Source organism: Oncorhynchus gorbuscha, linkage group LG25 (assembly GCF_021184085.1).
Source record: "Oncorhynchus gorbuscha isolate QuinsamMale2020 ecotype Even-year linkage group LG25, OgorEven_v1.0, whole genome shotgun sequence".
Taxonomy (NCBI): Eukaryota; Metazoa; Chordata; class Actinopteri; order Salmoniformes; family Salmonidae; genus Oncorhynchus; species Oncorhynchus gorbuscha.
In genome coordinates, this window is record NC_060197.1 from 36,396,233 (window position 1) to 36,416,176 (window position 19,944).

Genomic DNA, 19,944 nt, shown 5'->3' on the forward strand with positions numbered 1-19,944 from the left:
AGTACATAACAACAGGAAATCAGACCCCACAGTTGATCTTTGATCGACTCAAATTCAAGGTGAATGTGGCATTAAGGAATTTTCTGTGGGTTATACAGGTAACTGCCAAAATAAAGGAAACACCAACATTTAAGTGTCTTAATAGGGCATTTGGCCACTACGAGCCACCAGGAAAGCTTCAATGCGCCTTGACATAGATACTACAAGTGTCTGGAACGCTATTGGAGGGATGTGACACCTTTCTTCCATGAGAAATTCCATAACTTGGTGTTTTGTCGATGGTGGTGGGAAACACTTTTTATACATGACCCTAAGCATGGTGGGATGTTAATTGCTTAATATACTCAGAAACCACACCTGTGTGGCAGCATCTGCTTTCAATATACTTTGTATCCCTCATTTACTCAAGTGATTCCTTTATTTTGGCAGTTACCTGTATATAATGGCTATTATTTATGGTGACCTTTGGGACTAAACTTGATTTTATTGAGTGGACAATTACAGAAGTTCATTCAAACGACATATCCAAGCTTTTGTCAAGTTTTATTGTTCACTTACTTTGGTTACTAGACTTCGGTACCACTGTTTACAAAATGTGTTTCATGTTCACATGGAGCGTATGTTGGCATGTGCTTTCAGTCGCTTGTATCACTCCACAAGTTGATCTAATTTACATGTTTCTGGGATTTATCTCATCACTGATAGCATGAAAGATGAGTTTGGCATTCAGTGGATTTAGATCATTACATTTTCCTGTTTTTTTTCTCTCTGAGTCGTCTACCCTGTAGGAACAGCGTGCCAAATGGCATTATTCAGGCGGAGAACATTAGTGTTGGGACTTTGACTACTGAGAGTGGTAAACAGAGTTGCTGGATTTTTCTTAATTTTTATGACTCATCCTTGGGGCCAGGCTTACATTAAATATACTCAATGGTGTTTGACGAGACACAGAATCCTAAAAATAGGTCTTTGTAGGTTAGTTTCTTTTCGCAATGAGTCGAGAACTGATGATTTCTAGGATGGAAATCCATTCTAGACCATTTGATTGGTCCCAAAAATCGATGGGTTGGGTGGGCAAGAACACATGTGGGTAAAGCGGCATTTGAAAATGCATCTTTGGCTTTGATACTCTGATTGGTTAGAGATGATCCAATCGCTGATGACTTCTCATTTTGACTTCACCACAAACGACTTCAACGATGGTAGTCTCAGACTGAAGTATGTAGTGAACATAGAACAGCGGAAGAATTCAGTCATCAGACAAGATGGACCAGACGTATAAACATCTGCTTTTGTAACTTGGGTAGACGACATGAAATAAAGTACTTGTTGTCATGGCCGATTTTGTTTCACAAAGCATGCAAGCTTTGAATAGAAATCCAATCTCATTTAGCCTTGGTCCAGCAAAACGTAATCTCTAAATATAAAGTCAATGAAGTCATACTTGAGCAGAGAGCCCGTTAAGTTTATTTCCAAGGCCGTAACATGTGTATGTGATATGGTATTTTGCAGTTTACATTCTGGAATAGATTGTAAACCGTTAAAGGTGGAAAGGACGCGTGTCAACACCTGTAGTGGACACAGACAGGAACGCAAAGTACGCCGCATAGCTGAAGACATCAGAGTAATATTAATACACACCATGAACTGGAAACAGGAGACTCCAGTATGTGATCCGTGATTCATTTAGCTCTATTCAATCTTCGGCTAGAGGCGCAACTTAATATCGCAATGATCACATTCGGGGAGAGTTTTCCAATCCATGCATCATAAATAAAAGGGAAGCACATCCCTTTTTCAAAGACGGGAAACGTGTGTGTACACGGGATCTATACATGGGCGCGTCTGAATGTTTAAGTGTCGCGAAGGGCATGCATTCCAGAGATACGTTGTCGCAGCACAGTTTATCCACAGCAGATGGAGAAGTGGGGCGACAGTGTTACTGGACCTCTGGCTGGGGGGTAACGTTGCTGCATGGTGCCTGGTGGTGAACTGGCCACTTCAGTCTTTCCCATGTAGGCTATCTCTAAGGCCCAAAGCCTGTCTAAAACAACTCCCAGGGATTGTCAAATATCAAAACTGAGATGTTTCAAAGCCATGTTATGACAATGGGAATGGGGATGGATAACAAAGCTACAGTATAACGAGAGAGGAAATATTCTTACTGCTTTTTATGTAGCTGGAAGCTAATGTCTTTTCAAAATCTGTAGACCAGACCAGTCTGTCCAGACCAGTCTACAGACAGTCTGCACTGGACAGCAGCTTACCAAAGAGACCTCAAAACTAAGGATACTTCCATTGAGGAATACAGGGCTTTTATAATGATTTTAAAGAGCAGAGACAAGGCCGTCTGAAAGCAGATATACATGAATAAGTGTGTTCCTATATGATTCACTGCTCATTCAGTGCTGGGTAGATTCTTTCTAAATCTAACCTGTTACAGTTACTAGTTACTCAGTGCACATTCAGTGTTGGGTAGTTTCCTTCTAAATCTAACCTGTTACAGTTACTAGTTACTCAGTGCACATTCAGTGTTGGGTAGTTTCCTTTCTAAATGTAATCCTTTACAGTTACGAGTTACTTAATGTGCATTCAGTGCTTTCATCTACTGCTGCTGGTGTCAGTTAATGGACGCTGCCAGGGTTGGCCAGGTTACTTTTTTACATGTAATCTGTTAGGTACTAGTTACCTGTCCAAAATTGTAATCAGTAACATACCTAGTAACATACCTTTTGGATTACCCAAACTCAGTAACGTAATCGGATTACTTTCAGTTACTTTTACTTTCCTCTTAAACACCGCTGCATGGTCAATCCGACATCTACATTGGCCGTGCAGTATCTACAGTGATACGGCATCTGCAGAAGTCAGGGCATTCATACTTATTGCGCTTCGCAGGGCAGCGCAGAGCTGTTGTGAAGGAAGTGAGTTTGTGTTTGTACAGGACTTCCTGCCCCCACCTAACGCCAACCAATCATGTCAATGCGGAGCTGTACGGAATTCTCCGCATTGTTACAAAATTTGGTAGGCGCACGGCGATGCGAACCACATTTTCGGATTAAGGATAAATTAACCCAAAATTTAACCACAGTGCTAACCCTAACCTCAAATTAAGAACAAAAAGCACATTTCTTCCCCATGAATGTTTACAATATAGCAAATTTTGACTTGGCCCATCTAGCGGAAATCACCCAGTTCTGCCTGAAAAATGTATTCCATTGGATGCATTTGCTATTGGCCTATTGTTTACGTTTTTGTAGGTGAAACTTTAATATCTCCATAACTTGCAGCTGTTTTAAGTCTATCAAAAGTGTCCAATTTTGAGCATTTGTCCGTTAGGCCAATATATACACTGCTCAAAAAAATAAAGGGAACACTTAAAAAACACAATGTAACTCCAAGTCAATCACACTTCTGTGAAATCAAACTGTCCACTTAGGAAGCAACACTGATTGACAATACATTTCACATGCTGTTGTGCAAATGGAATAGACAACAGGTGGAAATTATAGGCAATTAGCAAGACACCCCCAATAAAGGAGTGGTTCTGCAGGTGGTGACCACAGTTCCTATGCTTCCTGGCTGATGGTTTGGTCACTTTTGAATGCTGGCGGTGCTTTCACTCTAGTGGTAGCATGAGACGGAGTCTACAACCCACACAAGTGGCTCAGGTAGTGCAGCTCATCCAGGATAGCACATCAATGCAAGCTGTGGCAAGAAGGTTTGCTGTGTCTGTCAGCATAGTGTCCAGAGCATGGAGGCACTACCCGGAGACAGGCCAGTACATCAGGAGACGTGGAGGAGGCAGTAGGAGGGCAACAACCCAGCAGCAGGACCGCTACCTCTGCCTTTGTGCAAGGAGGAGCAGGAGGAGCACTGCCAGAGCCCTGCAAAATGACCTCCAGCAGGCCACAAGTGTGCATTTGTCTGCTCAAACGGTCAGAAACAGACTCCATGAGGGTGGTATGAGGGCACGACGTCCACAGGTGGGGGTTGTGCTTATAGGACGTTTGGCATTTGCCAGAGAACACCAAGATTGGAAAATTCGCCACTGGCACCCTGTGCTCTTCACAGATGAAAGCAGGTTCACACTGAGCACATGTGACAGACATGACAGTCTGGAGACGCCGTGGAGAACGTTCTGCTGCCTGCAACATCCTCCAGCATGACTGGTTTGGCGGTGGGTCAGTCATGTTGTGGGGTGGCATTTCTTTTGGGTGCCGCACAGCCCTCCATGTGCTCGCCAGAGGTAGCCTGACTGCCATTAGGTACCGAGATGAGATCCTCAGACCCCTTGTGAGACCATATGCTGGTGCGGTTGGCCCTGGGTTCCTCCTAATGCAAGACAATGCTAGACCTCATGTGGCTGGAGTGTGTCAGCAGTTCCTGCAAGAGGAAGGCGTTGATGCTATGGACCTGGCCCGCCCGTTCCCCAGACCTGAATCCAATTGAGCACATCTGGGACATCATGTCTCGCTCCATCCACAAACACCACGTTGCACCACAGACTGTCCAGGAGTTGGCGGATGCTTTAGTCCAGGTCTGGGAGGAGATCCCTCAGGAGAACATTTGCCACCTCATCAGGATCATGCCCAGGCGTTGTAGGGAGGTCATATAGGCACGTGGAGGCCACACACACTACTGAGCCTCATTTTGACTTGTTTTAAGGACATTACATCAAAGCTGGATCAGCCTGTAGTTTTCCACTTTAATTTCAGCCTGTAGTTTTCCACTTTAATTTTGAGTGTGACTCCAAATCCAGATCTCCATGGGTTGATAAATTTGATTTCCATTGATAATTGTTGTGTGATTTTGTTGTCAGCACATTCAACTATGTAAAGAAAAAAGTATTTAATAAGAATATTTCATTAATTCAGATCTAGGATGTGTTATTTTAGTGTTCCCTTTATTTTTTTGAGCAGTGTATATTTTTAACTAGCACGAATTAAATTGAGCATTAAACGCCCACTCATGGTCATCTTAAATTTAACTCGTATGGAGCACAACATAACGGGGGAGTTTAGAAGGGAGGAACTCAAACCTTTATTCCATAGGCTGGGATCCGCACGATGCAGCTGTCACAAGAGCACATTTTTCACTGGCTGTCCACTTCATTACCTCGATTCTGGTGCAAAACATTTCTTAAACGGAAGCAAACAGAACGAAACGGGGAGGAACCTACCTGAATTTACCCAATAGAAACTCTTGTTTTGCTCTGTTTGCTTCCGATTTGTTTCTTTATCACAAAAACAATAATTGATAGGCAGTTTAAACTACTTCAGTTAAACCATTATTGGGTTTAAATATACAAAAACATTTCTGAAAACCATCCAAAACAATAGCAGAGCAGCAGTGTGATTCATATTCATGGCCTATGTAGCCTATAATAGACCTAATTGATTTCCGTATCGCCGGAAGGCTACATCCTTACCTCCAAGCGTTTATTCAAATTGGATAAGCTTTGGATGCCGACAGCAGTCGCACCATTGGAAGACATAGCTTGGACTGTAGCCTACAAAAGACTAGTATTCCTGCTATTTTCTCGCGATCCATCAAAACGCATTTGGTGTCCTCATAGTGGTCTTGTCGTCTGACTCGCTCAGGCAGAACAAACTTAAATTTGCAACTTTTTTCGATGCATATTTGAATGTCTTTGAGAAAGCAGAAAGGTGTCACATTTTTGGGGGGCAAACATCCTTTCTGAATGTAAAAGTAATCAAGTTTTTCAAAAGGATCTGTAATCTGATTACAATGTTTTTGCTGGTAATGTAACAGATTACAGTTGGAAAAAAACGTAATATGTTACTCCCCAACCCTGGCCGCTGCTTGGACGACTGTCAACTGCTACTGATCCTGGGTAAAAATAAGAGACCCAAAATTGACCCAAAATTGACTCGCACTGCGTTTACTTACATGCCAGTCTAAAACCCTGTCCCCCCAGCAAATGGCTGAGCCTTGGTTATGTCCTATGATTTGGACTCTATAAGGCAGAAGTGGAGGGGGTCATTACGTTAGGGTGGGGAGTGTGCAAGACGTGCTGCTTAGCTTTGTTGAAGCCTTTTCATGATGTCATCATTCAGAAAGTATGTTATTTCACTTGTTGCTTGTTGTTGTTGTAGCCAGAGCCTTGTGTTGTCTTCAAAGCACCACTCATAATTCAGGTGAACAATGATGGATTACTTTCCACCCAAGTACTGACATAAATCAATACATAGCTGCGGTAGTAGACATTGCAGCTATTGAGAATCCATGAATACTGTCAATGATTCTCAAGTCAGATTGTTAATTAACCTTGTGAATTAGCTATTTTACTCAGAACAGGATGATAGACGACAACAGATGACTGCAGACGGGAGATGTTGTAACATGCTTCTTGAGTCCCCCTCAGTGTAGATGTCTGAGTGGTCTTAGCTGCTAACCTCTGACCTCTTCTTAGGGTCGGGGGCATCTAAAGAATGTGACAGGGGCCAGCTCTGTGGTGGGTGGTCTCAGGACCAAGTGACAGAAGGACCCTCTTGGTGACCTCCCTCGTGTGTCTAAGGCTTGGGGGTGATGGTTAGCAGCCTTGGTCCTGACCCCATTAACCCTAACTCCCTCTCAACCTATACCAACGTTATGCTTTTAATTGGACATTTTGAGTGACCGGAGCTGTATATCAGAGATTTACAATTTTTACAGTTAATTTGTGTTGTGTGAGGCTTTATTTAGCTGTAGCTTATGTACATATTTTAGAATGTAGTGGGTTAACATCATCTAACTTCAGCGTTTTTAAATTTTTTTATATCTATGAGGATGCTCTTATTTCACTCTCTGGCTAAGTTGGAATGGACAACAATTGTCTGTTTGGCAATCCAGAATCATGTCCATTCAGTCTGCAAACAAAATTAATGGGTGCTAGCAATTGCTATGCTTGTGAGCCAACTGGCCAGTACAAAGATGCATCACTGTACTCTACTTCCATCCATTTATAATTGACCCAGACGGGTGTAGTGAAACATTCAACATAATCTACAGAGTGGAATGTGACATTAAGCCGTCGGGCTATGTGTGTTTTCTACAGGGGCTGGCGTCTTCTTCCTATCATCCGTGGAGGGTGAGCAGATCAGCTTTCTGTTCGACTGCATCGTCAGAGGCATCTCCCCCAGCAGAGGCCCTTTTGGACTTCGGCCAGTCCTGTCAGGTCAGTACCAAAGGTGTTTACTGATGCGTAGGTATGAAGGTTGTCACGGCTAGATATACGGCTTGCCTAAACAAGCACAGATCGACCAGGGTGGCGTACAGGACATATGGCAGCGGGGGATATTTTATATCAAATTTCTGTCCAATTTAAATGGGGATGGATGAAATGTATCCATTGGGATCATTCCGAGATAAGGTATATAGAGGTGAATATATAGAGGTATATAGTAGTAGAGTGTCCATTGCCTTTTCGCCTTTTAAGTTGGCAAACACTTAAATCAAACACTTACCGTCTTAATCAAAACAAGTGTTATTCGAGACATACTTCGAGGGGTATTTATCCTCTCTATAAAAGGAGTCCACCCCATGTGCTTTCTGGAATGCAGCCACTTCCAGAGCATGTTACATTGAGTCCCATGGATTCCATTCAATGTACTCTGATCCAACAGAATGATGACTGACAGCTGTTTTATACATAATTGGATTAGCTGGGTACAGACTGTAATATTAGTGAATATAATAAGATAACCACTGAACTAACTGTACCATAAGCAGCATATAGAACGGGGCCACCTTATACATATGTAATAGGATAACCACTGTACTAATGGTAACTATAGCAACAAATGACATCCAGTCACCTCTGAATGCTCTGTCACATCGTGAGAGAGGTACGGTAGAGGTTAGGGTGTGTGCTGCAGCTGTGGCAAATTCTCCAGTGTTAAATCAACACTGAGAGTCTTACATTCAACACTGGTCCAGTGTCTATAAGGGTCCACAATTTTCAGTGTTAAATCAACACACTGCTTAGTGTAAAGCCTTATTTGCATATTTCCCAGAGTGTCTTGCCTTTCAAGTGAATAGTAGAGTTACCACCCATGACTGTTTTTGTTAGTGACAGATACTGTACCTGGTTGTTGTATTCATCCATTTTCAGTCTGTGGCCTTCACCAAGTGAAATCCTAAACAAATATGTTATCATTCAAGTTAAATTATTTAACACAATACAACATGTATTTCATAAGGCCTTATTTTGAGAGCCTAGTTTCAATCTAATACAGTGGCCTGAAACTCATGGTTTACAGGCAACATCAGGCCTGCAAGTCACATTATGCTGGCTTGGAAAGTGATGTATAATTTCTGTTGGAATAAAGCCAGAGTGGGAATATCCAACATTTGGAATTTTTATTCACACGCAACATTCGGAATGATTTCCGGGTTGGGAAGACTAAGATATTAGACTACCTAAAACATCTTAACTAGAACAATCATTTAATTATCAGGTGCAATAAGTCCAAGAAACAGATTGGATTGGTTTAGAATAATTTATGTTATTTATATTTGACTAGCATAAATGTATTTAGTCAATCAATATACATACAAAACATAGACACTGAAAGAAACATAATGGGAAATATGTTAATGAGGGGTGTGGTTTTGTTTTAACACTGGTTATTAACACCAACACTGAGGTTATTTTACACCAATGAGTGCTAATTTAACACTTACCGAGTTAATTAAACAGCTGAATTAACACTAAAAATGTTACACTGAAAAATCAACACTAGGTAACACTGGTCAATTTGCCGTGTGGGTATTCCTGGGTTCACACATCCCCCTCGCCCAATCAGGCCTTGAACTAATTGTCTATTATTGTAGTGCGTAGTAGAATAAATACAGGAGACGATGTCAGAGGGAAAGCGGGGGGTTCAAAGTCACAGTTCACACAAACAGAGAGCACCAAACCCTTCTAAACACTCTGAGCATGTGTGTAACCTCATGCCCATGATTCCAGTGTCCCCTGTACCCCCCCACCATCACACACTCGGTGCCTCTCTCTCACACACACACTCTGTGTACATAGACTCTGTTCCTCTCTCTCTCTCTCTCTCTCTCTCTCTCTCTCTCTCTCTCTCTCTCTCTCTCTCTCTCTCTCTCACTCTCTCTGTGTCTAGTCTCCTTACTCTTCTGTAAACACCACTGTCCCTTCTCGTGCAAGGGAACACGGTTGTTAACAAGAAGCAGATGTCAGCTATTGCAGTCCATTCATTAACAGCTAGATAACATATTGAAATTCTTGTGGTAGTCCGTTGCCATATATATGTCATTTTGCACTCTTCTTGCACAACCAAAATGACAATGACCCTTGGGAAGCACCCTTTCAAAAATATGGGTTGACCAGGAAATCAATGTAACTTAGCAATAACAGCTGATCTTGGGTTAGGACTAAGGTAACTTATATAAGATCGTGGCCGCAGTATTAACAATCCAATGCGTGTACCACAGAGGCCACGTGGCAAGCAGTGCTATTAATAAACACATGTAGTGTTGCATAAACAGCAAGGTGTTCCCATGTGACTCTGTTCTCTATTAGCCCTCTAAAGGCCTAGCGTTCTCACCCTCACAGATAGAGGGCACACCGTATTAAAATGTTTTGCAACGGTGTGCAAAACATTTTGGCAGTGGTTACAGCTGTGAGTCTTTTTGAGTAAGTCTCGTAAGAGCTTTGCACACTTGGACTGTGCAATATTTGCCCATTATTCTTTTCAAAATTCTTCAAGCTCTGTAAAAGTGTTGGGGATCATGGATAGACAGCAATCTTCAAGTCTTGCCATAGATTTGCAAGCAGATTTAAGTCGAAACTGTCCACTCAGGAACATTCACTGTCTTCTTGGTAAGCAACTCCAGTGTAGATTTGGCTTTGTGTTGTAGGTTATTGTCCTGCTGAAAGGTGAATTCTTCTCCTAGTGTCTGGTGTAAAGCAGTGTTCTTTTGCAGTATTACTTTAGTAACTTGTTGACTGAGAACACATTCTCATTTGCAGCAACGACCTGGGGAATAGTTACAGGGGAGAGGATGGGGGATGAATGAGCCAATTGGAAGCTGGGGATGATATGTTTTGCATATTTTTATTCTACTTTTCTCTCTGTCTTTTAGGTCATTATTGTGGAGTCACTACAATGTTGTTGATCCATCCTCAATTTTCTCCCATCAAAGCCATTGAACTCTGTTGTTTTAAAATCACCAACGGTCTCATGGTGACTTCCCTAAGCAGTTTCGTTCCTATCCTGCAGCTCAGTTCATCATTGTATTAGTGTGTTTTTTGATACTACGTATTGTTGTTGACTGTTGACTCCTGGTAAAATAGAGGTAAAATAAAATGAACACTGTTGTGTGTTTCACTCTGACAGACACAGCCTACTCTGACGCTGTCGCTAACCAGGCCTACTCTGATAAGAGGGTGAACCATGAGGCCCAGGAGTTGGAGAAACGACTCAACATGCTGTCTCACCAGAGCAGCACAGGTGCTGTATCTCTTTGTTGATTCTATTCCAGCCATTACAATGAGCCCGTCCTCCAATCTAATATCTCCACCAGCCTCCACTGCCACTCCACCATTTATCTTCCCTTGACAACACTAGGAAAACACCAACCTTTAGTTTCATAAACAGACCTCACTTCCTTTCACTTTAAACAAACTTCAGGAAGTACCGCCACTCTAACATATGTAACGTGTACTAGTGTTAGTGTTATTATTCTCCATGACTAATCCATGGAAAATGATGCATTTCCCAGTAATGGTGCTTGTTGCTTTAAAGTAACCTTCTAAAAGTATGTTTCTATAGTGTCATATTTATTATTTAGTTGATTTATTGTGAGTATTATGGCTGTGAATACCAGTCAGACAATTGACTGAGGAAACTTATTTTGGATAATCTGATGTTTTATTGATGTAGCGCCTCAATGTGTTGTGTAGATACGGTATAGAAGTAATAGTTTTGTTTTTAAAGACTAAATAATGTGTTTTCTTATGTTGTTTTGGCAGCTTCCTCCACATATGGTCTGTCTGTGGCGGGAGACATCTGCAGCATATCAGGCTCCTCTCACACCTCCGACACCAGCCAATCAGACTCCATCGTCGGCAGCCGGCTGGCCATTTGGACTGAGCCTGTCACAGCAAGCTCTACCCGCACAGAGACCATCGTTGGCCAGTTACAGGCCAAGGAGAAACCGTCCATCAGCCTGGTGGGTGGAGCCCGTGTAGTAGCCAAGACCCCTCGGTCCCGGCAGCTGCAGGAGATTGGTCGCCAGAGCTCGTCCGACAGCGGCATCGCCACAGGAAGCCACTCCTCGTACTCTGGGAGTTTCTCCTCCTACTTGGGTAGCCTGGACTATGTCTCCCTGCTTAGCCTGCCCCCTCACCTGTCTCTAGACCTGGCCCCCTGTACCTGTCCCCATGCACCAGGACATGAGTACCAGGTACCCACCTCACCGAGGTACATCTATGACACCCCCCGAACTCTACTGCAGGGGGGAACAGGAGGGGCCAGGGGGCAGGATATCTCCACAACACCTATGGACCAGGTGGCCAGTTCACCCCCATTATGTGAGTCATCACAGGGGGGGAAAGATGCTCCTCTCGGGGGTCTCTCGGACAATGTTGCCAGGCGCTCCACCACAGAGCTTCTGCAGAGCCACTCTGAGGAGAGCAAAAGAAGGGTGGCGCCCCCTAGTGACAGTCAACACCCAGAGTCCTGTCAGATCTGCAGTAGTTCCCAACCCACTGCCTCCAAAACCCTCCTCACTATCTGCCCCACCTGTGGAGGATTCAAGGTACAGAGAGCTGGGGTGAATCTTCTTTATTCCATGTGTCCTCTCTCCTCGCTTCCTTCTCAAAACCTATTGGAGAAACTTAGGATCCTCTACTCCAATGTGTTTTGAGAGGACTCAAGGAATCAAGGAAATACATTTGAGATGCTCCCCTGGTCACTTTTATTAATCTATGGATGAAAAGTGTTAAAGAAGAAAAACATGTTTATCTTTAATCCAATTGACTGTATTCCACTGGTTCGTCTCACTTTTTATTATCATCAAATTGACAAAATGTGCCAGAATGTGCCAAAATGTTTAGTTTCTTCAGAGTTGCTTTGTTTTTCTCATGAGTACCAACTACCAAAGTACAAAAATACTGTCAACTGCTTTTGATTAGACTTCACTTTATAACAGCTTGTTTGACTGTGAGTAAACCCTTGTCATCTTGGTATCATCTGTTGCCGGCTATAGTTGTCAATGCGTCCCTTTGTGTGAAATCTATCTCACAGCAATTGGTGTTGGAACATTAATAATCTTGCTGCCTATCTGTCTGCCTGTCTGTCTGCACTCTACTCAGTGTTGGGGAGTAGTAAACTACATGTAGTTCAACTAGTAATTGAATTGCATTTTGCAGTTGCTTGGTGGTAGTTGAACTAAATTCCAATCTTGGTAGTGTTTTCAGTAGTTAACAACTTTTTAGCCATGTAGCGATTTAGCAAACTACTGAACTATACACTACTAAGAAAATAATACATAGGTGAAATAGGCAATAATTTCCTATCTTTTTCAACATCAGACCTGCCTACTTGTCACTTGAAACACTTTTTGTATGCCTAATTCTCACTTTCTGTGTTTATTAGATAAAGTCACACATTCTGTTAACGTCTGACTCCAAAGCAATCTGTTCCTGCAATTTGTAGTCTATGACATTTCAGATTTAGATATGATATTTTTTTACAAAGTAGTTTGGATGTAGTAAACTACTTCTTCAAAGTAACTTTAGTCAACTATATTTTTCTTAAGTGTAATTTAGTATAGCGTAACTTGGTAAACTATATTTTCAGAGTAGCTTCCCCAACACTGACTCTACCAGGCATTTGAGATATCAGCTGTCCTCTCACTCAATAAGGTCAGGAAATGCTCTTCTGTGTGTAGATGTTGTTCATGGTCGATTAAACACCCCCATCTCTGTAGAAAGTGTGTTTATAAGAGCATCTGTGTCACAATGGTTACTGCTCTTCTAAATGGGCCTCCATCTTGAGTTTGTACCACCACTCTGGGTTGTCTTGGGCTTTTTAAAGGCTCAGTGTAGTCAAAAACGTTATTTACCTGTGTTTTATATACATTTCCACACTATGAGCCTGGATGATAATACACTTTTAATGTAAGAGCTGTTTGAAGACCTGAAATGTCAGCTTGTTTTTGGTGGGATGGCGTTTTAGCCTGCCTGGTGACATCACCAGACGGTAAATTAGTTAATAGACCAATAAGAAAGTGGGTACCAAAGCATTCTGCCAATAACAGCTAGTTTTCAGTTTTCCCCTACCCATTTAGACTACTCCCAGACACAATCCAAGCAAAATTGAGAAATTGCTCTTTGAGAAATTGCTCTTTGCTAAGAAGCTATTTTTGTTTCTTTTTGACAGTTTTAATTGAAAACAATCACAGTAAGGTACTTAATTGTTACCCAGAAATGATGTCATATTGAGATGAAAACAGCTGTATTGACCATCTTCTCTCACTTTGAGGTCATCCAAGTGCAGGGAATTGATTTTTACTTATTTTCTTTTTACAAACTTTGTTTTCTTCCGCTTTCTTGGCTTGTTATGGAACCACAAGAAACAATAACCCTTCAATTTGATCTTTGAATAATCTCATTTACAAGTGATTTACAATGTAAAACTGCATGCTTATATACTTTGAAAGTGGTATTATTCATACACAGAGCATGAGACTCTTGATTAGATAAAAATATTTTCAAAAGAATTGTCAGTCGAATAGAATAGCTGATTTTTTGTTAATCAAAAAATATACCTATTTTATTAAGCAGTGCTTTTGATTATATTAAATCAAATAAATGTTATTTGTCTCATGCGCCGAATACAACAGGTGTAGACCTTACCGTGAAATCCATACTTACAAGCCCTTAACCAATGCAGTTCAAGAAATAGAGTTAAGAAAATATTTACTAAATAAACTAAAGTAAATCAATCTAATCAAATCAAAAAGTGACACAAGAAAATTACATAACAATAACGAGGCTATGCACAGGGGGTACCAGTACCGAGTCAATGTGCGGGGGTACATGTTAGTCGAGGTAATATGTAAAGTGACTATGCATAGATGATAAACAGCGAGTAGCAGCAGTGTACAAACAAAGGGGGGGTCAATGTATATAGTCCGGGTGGCTATTTGATGAATTGATCTGCAATCTTCTGGCTCGGGGGTAGAAGCTGTTAAGGAGCCTTTTAGTCCTAGACTTGGTTCTCCGGTAACGCTTGCTTTGAGGTAGCAGAGAGAACAGTCTATGACTTAGGTGGCTGGAGTCTTTGACAATTCTTTGGGGCTTCCTCTGACACTGCCTAGTATATAGGTCCTGGATGGCAGGAAGCTGGGCCCCAGTGATGTACTGGGCCGTACGCACTACCCTCTGTAGCGCCTTACGGTCAGATGCTGAGCAGTTGCCGTACCAGGCAGTGATGCAACCGGCCAGGATTCTCTCAATGGTGCAGCTGTAGAACTTTTTGAGGATCTGAGGACCCATGACAAATCTTTTCAGTCTCCTGATGGGGAAAAGGTGTTGTCGTGCCCTCTTCACACCTGTCTTGGTGTGTTTGGACCATGACAGTTCGTTGGTGATGTGGACACCAAGGAAATTGAAACTCTTGACCCGCTCCACTTCAGCCCCAACTCCTTTGTCTTCAGCCCCATCTATGTTAATGGCGGCCTGTTCGACCCTCCTTTGTCTTGCTCACATTGAGGGAGAGGTTGTTGTCCAGGCACCACACTTCCAGGTCGCTGACCTCCTCCCTATAGGCTGTCTCATCATTGTTGGTGATCAGGCTTACCATTGTTGTGTCGTCAGCAAACTTAATGATGAGTTTCGAGTTGTGCTTGGCCACGCAGTCGTGGGTGAACAGGGAGTACAGGAGGTGGACTAAGCACGCACCCCAGAGCCCCAGTGTTGAGAATCAGTGTGGCAGATAAGTTGTTGCCTACCCTTACCACCTGGGGGCAGCCCGACAGGAAGTCCAGAATCCAGTTGCAGAGGGATTTGTTTAGTCCCAGGGTCCTTAGCTTAGTGATGAGCTTTGTGGGTACTTTGGTGTTGAACGCTGAGCTGTAGTCAATTTGCAGCATTCTCCCATAGGTTTTCCTTTTGTCCAGGTGGAAAAGGACAGTGTGGAGTGCGATTGCGATTGCATCATCTGTGGATCTGTTGGGGTAATACGCAAATTGGATGGGTCTAGTGTTTCCGGGATAATGGTGTTGATGTGAGCCATGACCAGTCTTTCGAAGCCCTTAATGGCTGCCAACGTGAGTGCTACAGGACGGTAATCATTTAGGCAGATTACTTTCGCTTTCTTGGGCACGGGGTCTATGATGGTCTGTTTGAAACATGTAGGTATTACAGACTCGGTCAGCATTGAAAATGTCAGTGAAGACACTTGCTAGTTGATCCGTGCATGCTTTGAGTACACACCCTGGTAATCCATCTGGCCCGTGGCCTTGTGAATGTTGACCTGTTTAAAAGTCTTGCTCACATCAGCTACGGAGAGCATGATTACACAGTCGTCTGGAACAGCTGGTGCTCTCATGCATGCTTCAGTGTTGCTTGCCTCAATGCGAGCATAAAAGTCATTTAGCTCATAAAAGGCATTTAGCTCATTTAGTGAAGCACTGCTACTTCCTTCTTTAGTTTTTGCTAGTAAGCAGGAATCAGGAGGATAGAATTATGATCTAAAAAAAATTCTGATCATAAGAATTTCAAACATCTTAAAACAAATTGCTCTTCTTTCATCGAAGGGAGTCTGTTTTCACTCTCTGATGAAACAACTTCAAATGATGTTCATGTTTTTTTCTACCCCATATACAATGTGTGACTTTATTGATATTTTAAACCTAGAGCTCCCTCGGCTGGTGGTGCATTTAAATATTAATGATCCCATATTGCTTTATCAAGGTTCATTTCTGATGACCTTTGTAGAAAACAAAAAGGGATAGTTCTGTTGATTCCCCTGACTTTTCTTTAGTATAGTCTTCGGTCACTTTGAAAGATATTCCCTACGAGTGCCGTAAAGGTCCAGCCTTACAGTACAATAATTCCTCTGTTAGCTGCCCAGCACTGGTCCTATTGGATAAAGCATTGTGTGAGTGCACATCTATCAACATCGTTGTGATACTCAACCTCAGCTAGGAAAACAAAGACCATTAAGCACCCTTGGGTTTCAATAAGTCATTGTAACTCTATGTGAGCAAGCCATAGTGGCTCTCATGTTTTTACATAAAGACAATGCCCTAGTTATATTAGTTGAAAAGCTGGCACAAAAAGAGAAAATATTGTGTGAAAGGAACGTTTTCATCTAGTCTGAATTATTGAAGATGTTCTCTTTCCTTATTTTCTCACAGGGGAACCCGCTCTCCTCCACAGTGGGCTCGGCAATGCCAGCCATACCAGGTAAGTCTGTTCCACTGGCTGTGTGCGTGTGTATGCACACCGATGCTATTATATGCCTTTAATATCCCTGTCCAAGCATGAATTTATTTTCAGACTTGTTTATTTTGCAGCATGTTTCGATAAGTAGTTGTCACGCCTTGGTCTTAGTATTTTGTGTTTTCTTTAATTATTTGTTCAGGCCAGGGTGTGACATGGGGTTATTGTATTGTCGTATTGGGGTTTTTGTAGGCATTGGGATTGTGGTTGATTAGGGGTGTGTCTAGTATAGGCTTGGCTGCCTGAGGCGGTTCTCAATCAGAGTCAGGTGATTCTTGTTGTCTCTGATGGGGAACCGTATTTAGGTAGCCTGGGTTTCACTTTGTATTTCGTGGGTGATTGTTCCTGTCTCTGTGTAGTTTCACCAGATAGGCTGTAATTAGGTTTTCACGTTCCGTTTGTTGTTTTGCTTTTGTATTAAGTTATTTCATGTATCGCTCTTCATTTATTAAAGACATGAGTAACCACCACGCTGCATTTCGGTCCGACTCTCTTTCTACAAACGAAGAACGCCATTACAGTAGTTTGTTTTTAATTAATGAATCCCATGAATTATTAAACCGATGTGCAGAACGTGTATAACTAGATATACGTTGAGCTGCAAGCACAGAACCTTTGGACTGAGGTTATCGAGACCACGCCCTCACCTGCCTCAGTGACCAATCGCAGCTCTGAGAAGCTGAAGAGGATGAATGAGGAACCAGCAGCTCTCAGCTGAGCTATTAGGCTCCCGCGGCACAACCGGAGAACCATGTAAAAAGACAAACACACAGAATCTGTATGAGTCAACGGCCTCAGCTTTGGGACGTGAGCTTACATCCCAAGAAACCTTACCACCTGCAGACCTTTGCGTGATCTGAACTTGGCTTGACAAGGCCACAAGGGGGGAGACAAGGGGACTATCATTTTACGAAAACTGCTTCAAGTGCAAGAACGGGGAGGAGTGCTATTCGCCCACTAGGGTGACACCAGCATTGCCTGGGAACAGCGTTGTCCTATAGGTTGGTCAGATTCACCACAGTGGTGTATGTTTTGGACAGCCACTACCCTCTGGGCCTTGCTTGGAGAACGGTGTGGACTGTAAAGGGACACCTAAAGAAGAGAAGCCCATTGAAGTGCAACTGCTGTACCCTAAATTACAAGATGGAGGCCTTCCATGTGTGGAGGTGAAAGGTCATTCAGTTCCGTTGAAGGTAAGAGAGCGCTCTCCTTTGATTTCCTCCACTCTTTATTGACTGAACTCCATGCTAACAGACAAAGCCTGCCTCTTCCTTCATGGATTCCTCCCTCTTGTTTATTCACTTCTTTCCCTGTTCTCGTTGACTAAGATCTTTTCTTTTCTGTATTTCCTGGACTATTTCTCCTCCCTTTGTCAAGCTGTCGATGCCTCTCTATGTTTCTTCATGCTGCATTGATTTTGCGATTGAGCTGCTTAGATGGTTGGGAGAGATGCAGAGAATCTCAACCAGTTGCTTCAGGATGAAACAGAATGTTATAAGAAGCAATATAATTTTACATTACTGTGATGGTAAACAAGAAAATGACTAACTAAATAGACCATTGTCATATTTGTTCAGCATGACCCCAGATTGTATAACATTACGCTGACTGTTATTTAGACAATGTGGTTTTGTGGAGGTTTCCATTTGTACTGGAAATGACATCAGGGCCACTGTGTTGGCTGCTGTGCTCGTAACAGAGCCATCCCCATGAGTAATACAGCACTTATCCCAACCACACTAGGGAGCTCCAGACAATGTAATGCTAAAGTATATCCTGTCCTCTGACATGTTGCGGTCTTGTAAGACGTTGATTAATCAATCCCCTGCAATCGTCGTCAACCCCTACAAAAATGTAAATGAATTATAATGCATGTAATAATTCACATTTCCTGTTGCTGCAGGATTCTTTTCCAGCTGTAGCAAACTGGCTCAAATTAAGATCCTACATCTATAGTAGACAAAAAGGAAAACCTGACATAGGGATATTTTTCTCACAGGCTTTACTGCAGTGTGATAGGAGTCTGATGTGTTGTTGCACATCTCAAACACACTTTATTTTCCTCTTGCCACCAGACAAGAAGCTGAAAAGTAAGGAGGAGAGGAGCAAAGTTGAGTATGATACCATGGATAGCTGGGCGTTGGAGAAGAGTTCAGAGGTAGGAGGTTTATGAATGGGATTCCTCACTCCTCTTACGATCATCACACTCACATGCTTCAATTGTTTTCACAGGAAACACCTGTGAGGCCAAATGTCTATGGAAAAAAAGGGAAATACTTTATTTTTTGAGAAAGTAACAGAAAAAATTACAAGATATTGCATAGTTACGTAGAACACTTTGGGTTTTTATATATTTTTCATAATTTATCCAAACATTTGCAGTCTGCCATTTCTTTGTGACCCTAATATTTAACATGAGTGGAACAAACATTGATCAATGTTTATGTGATGTGTCAGTACTGCTCGTATACACAATGGTGGTCTTAAGTGACAGTCCTTCTCATCTTAAAGATGCACTTTGGGATCTTAAGCACAAGAGATGTGTAACATATTGCAAAATTCGTATGATATACAAATTGCTACATTTGTAACATATCACACAAAATGGATGATGTAGTACACAGTTGTATTTATGTAGTACACAGTTGTATTTATGTAGTACACAGTTGTATTTATGTAGTACACAGTTGGATGATGTAGTACACAGTTGTATTTATGTAGTACACAGTTGTATTTATGTAGTACACAGTTGTATTTATGTAGTACACAGTTGTATTTATGTAGTACACAGTTGTATTTATGTAGTACACAGTTGTATTTATGTAGTACACAGTTGTATTTATGTAGTACACAGTTGGATGATGTAGTACACAGTTGTATTTATGTAGTACACAGTTGTATTTATGTAGTTCACAGTTGTATTTATGTAGTACACAGTTGGATGATGTAGTACACAGTTGTATTTATGTAGTACACAGTTGTATTTATGTAGTACACAGTTGTATTTATGTAGTACACAGTTGGATGATGTAGTACACAGTTGTATTTATGTAGTACACAGTTGTATTTATGTAGTACACAGTTGGATGATGTAGTACACAAGAAAACAGTGACCCATTTTGGATTGTGAGAGCCACTTTCAAATTTACTGGCTGAAATTATACAAAAGTTTGAGAGTGCATCTTTAAAAACAGTTCATTAGAATAAAGTGGCAGTTATTTTGGGGAGGATTATGTGGGTGTGCCAAGCAAGTCAGTGTAACACACTGTTTGGCAGCTATGGAGCAGACCAGACAGAACACATTGTGTAAGAGCTTTACTACCTAAGTCAGGATCTCTTACGCTTCAGTATGACAGGAAGCATTGATGCTGCACTTTTCCATCATGTTTTCACACCAAAGACTGTAGCAAAACCCCCAGAACAATGGTCTCAGAAGAAAAGGCATGAATAAGCCTCAA

At 42.0% G+C, this 19,944-nt stretch overlaps 1 protein-coding gene across 1 annotated transcript in view; it reads left to right on the forward strand.

The window, feature by feature from the left end:
• Positions 1 to 19,944, forward strand: part of LOC124013613 (protein Dok-7-like) — a 40,197-nt gene that overhangs the window by 9,409 nt on the left and 10,844 nt on the right. Inside the window, exons 5-9 of the mRNA XM_046327936.1 lie at positions 7,061 to 7,180; positions 10,371 to 10,484; positions 11,006 to 11,793; positions 16,402 to 16,450; positions 18,562 to 18,644. Of these exons, the coding sequence (XP_046183892.1) occupies positions 7,061 to 7,180; positions 10,371 to 10,484; positions 11,006 to 11,793; positions 16,402 to 16,450; positions 18,562 to 18,644 (1,154 nt within the window). The remainder of the gene's footprint in view (positions 1 to 7,060; positions 7,181 to 10,370; positions 10,485 to 11,005; positions 11,794 to 16,401; positions 16,451 to 18,561; positions 18,645 to 19,944) is intronic.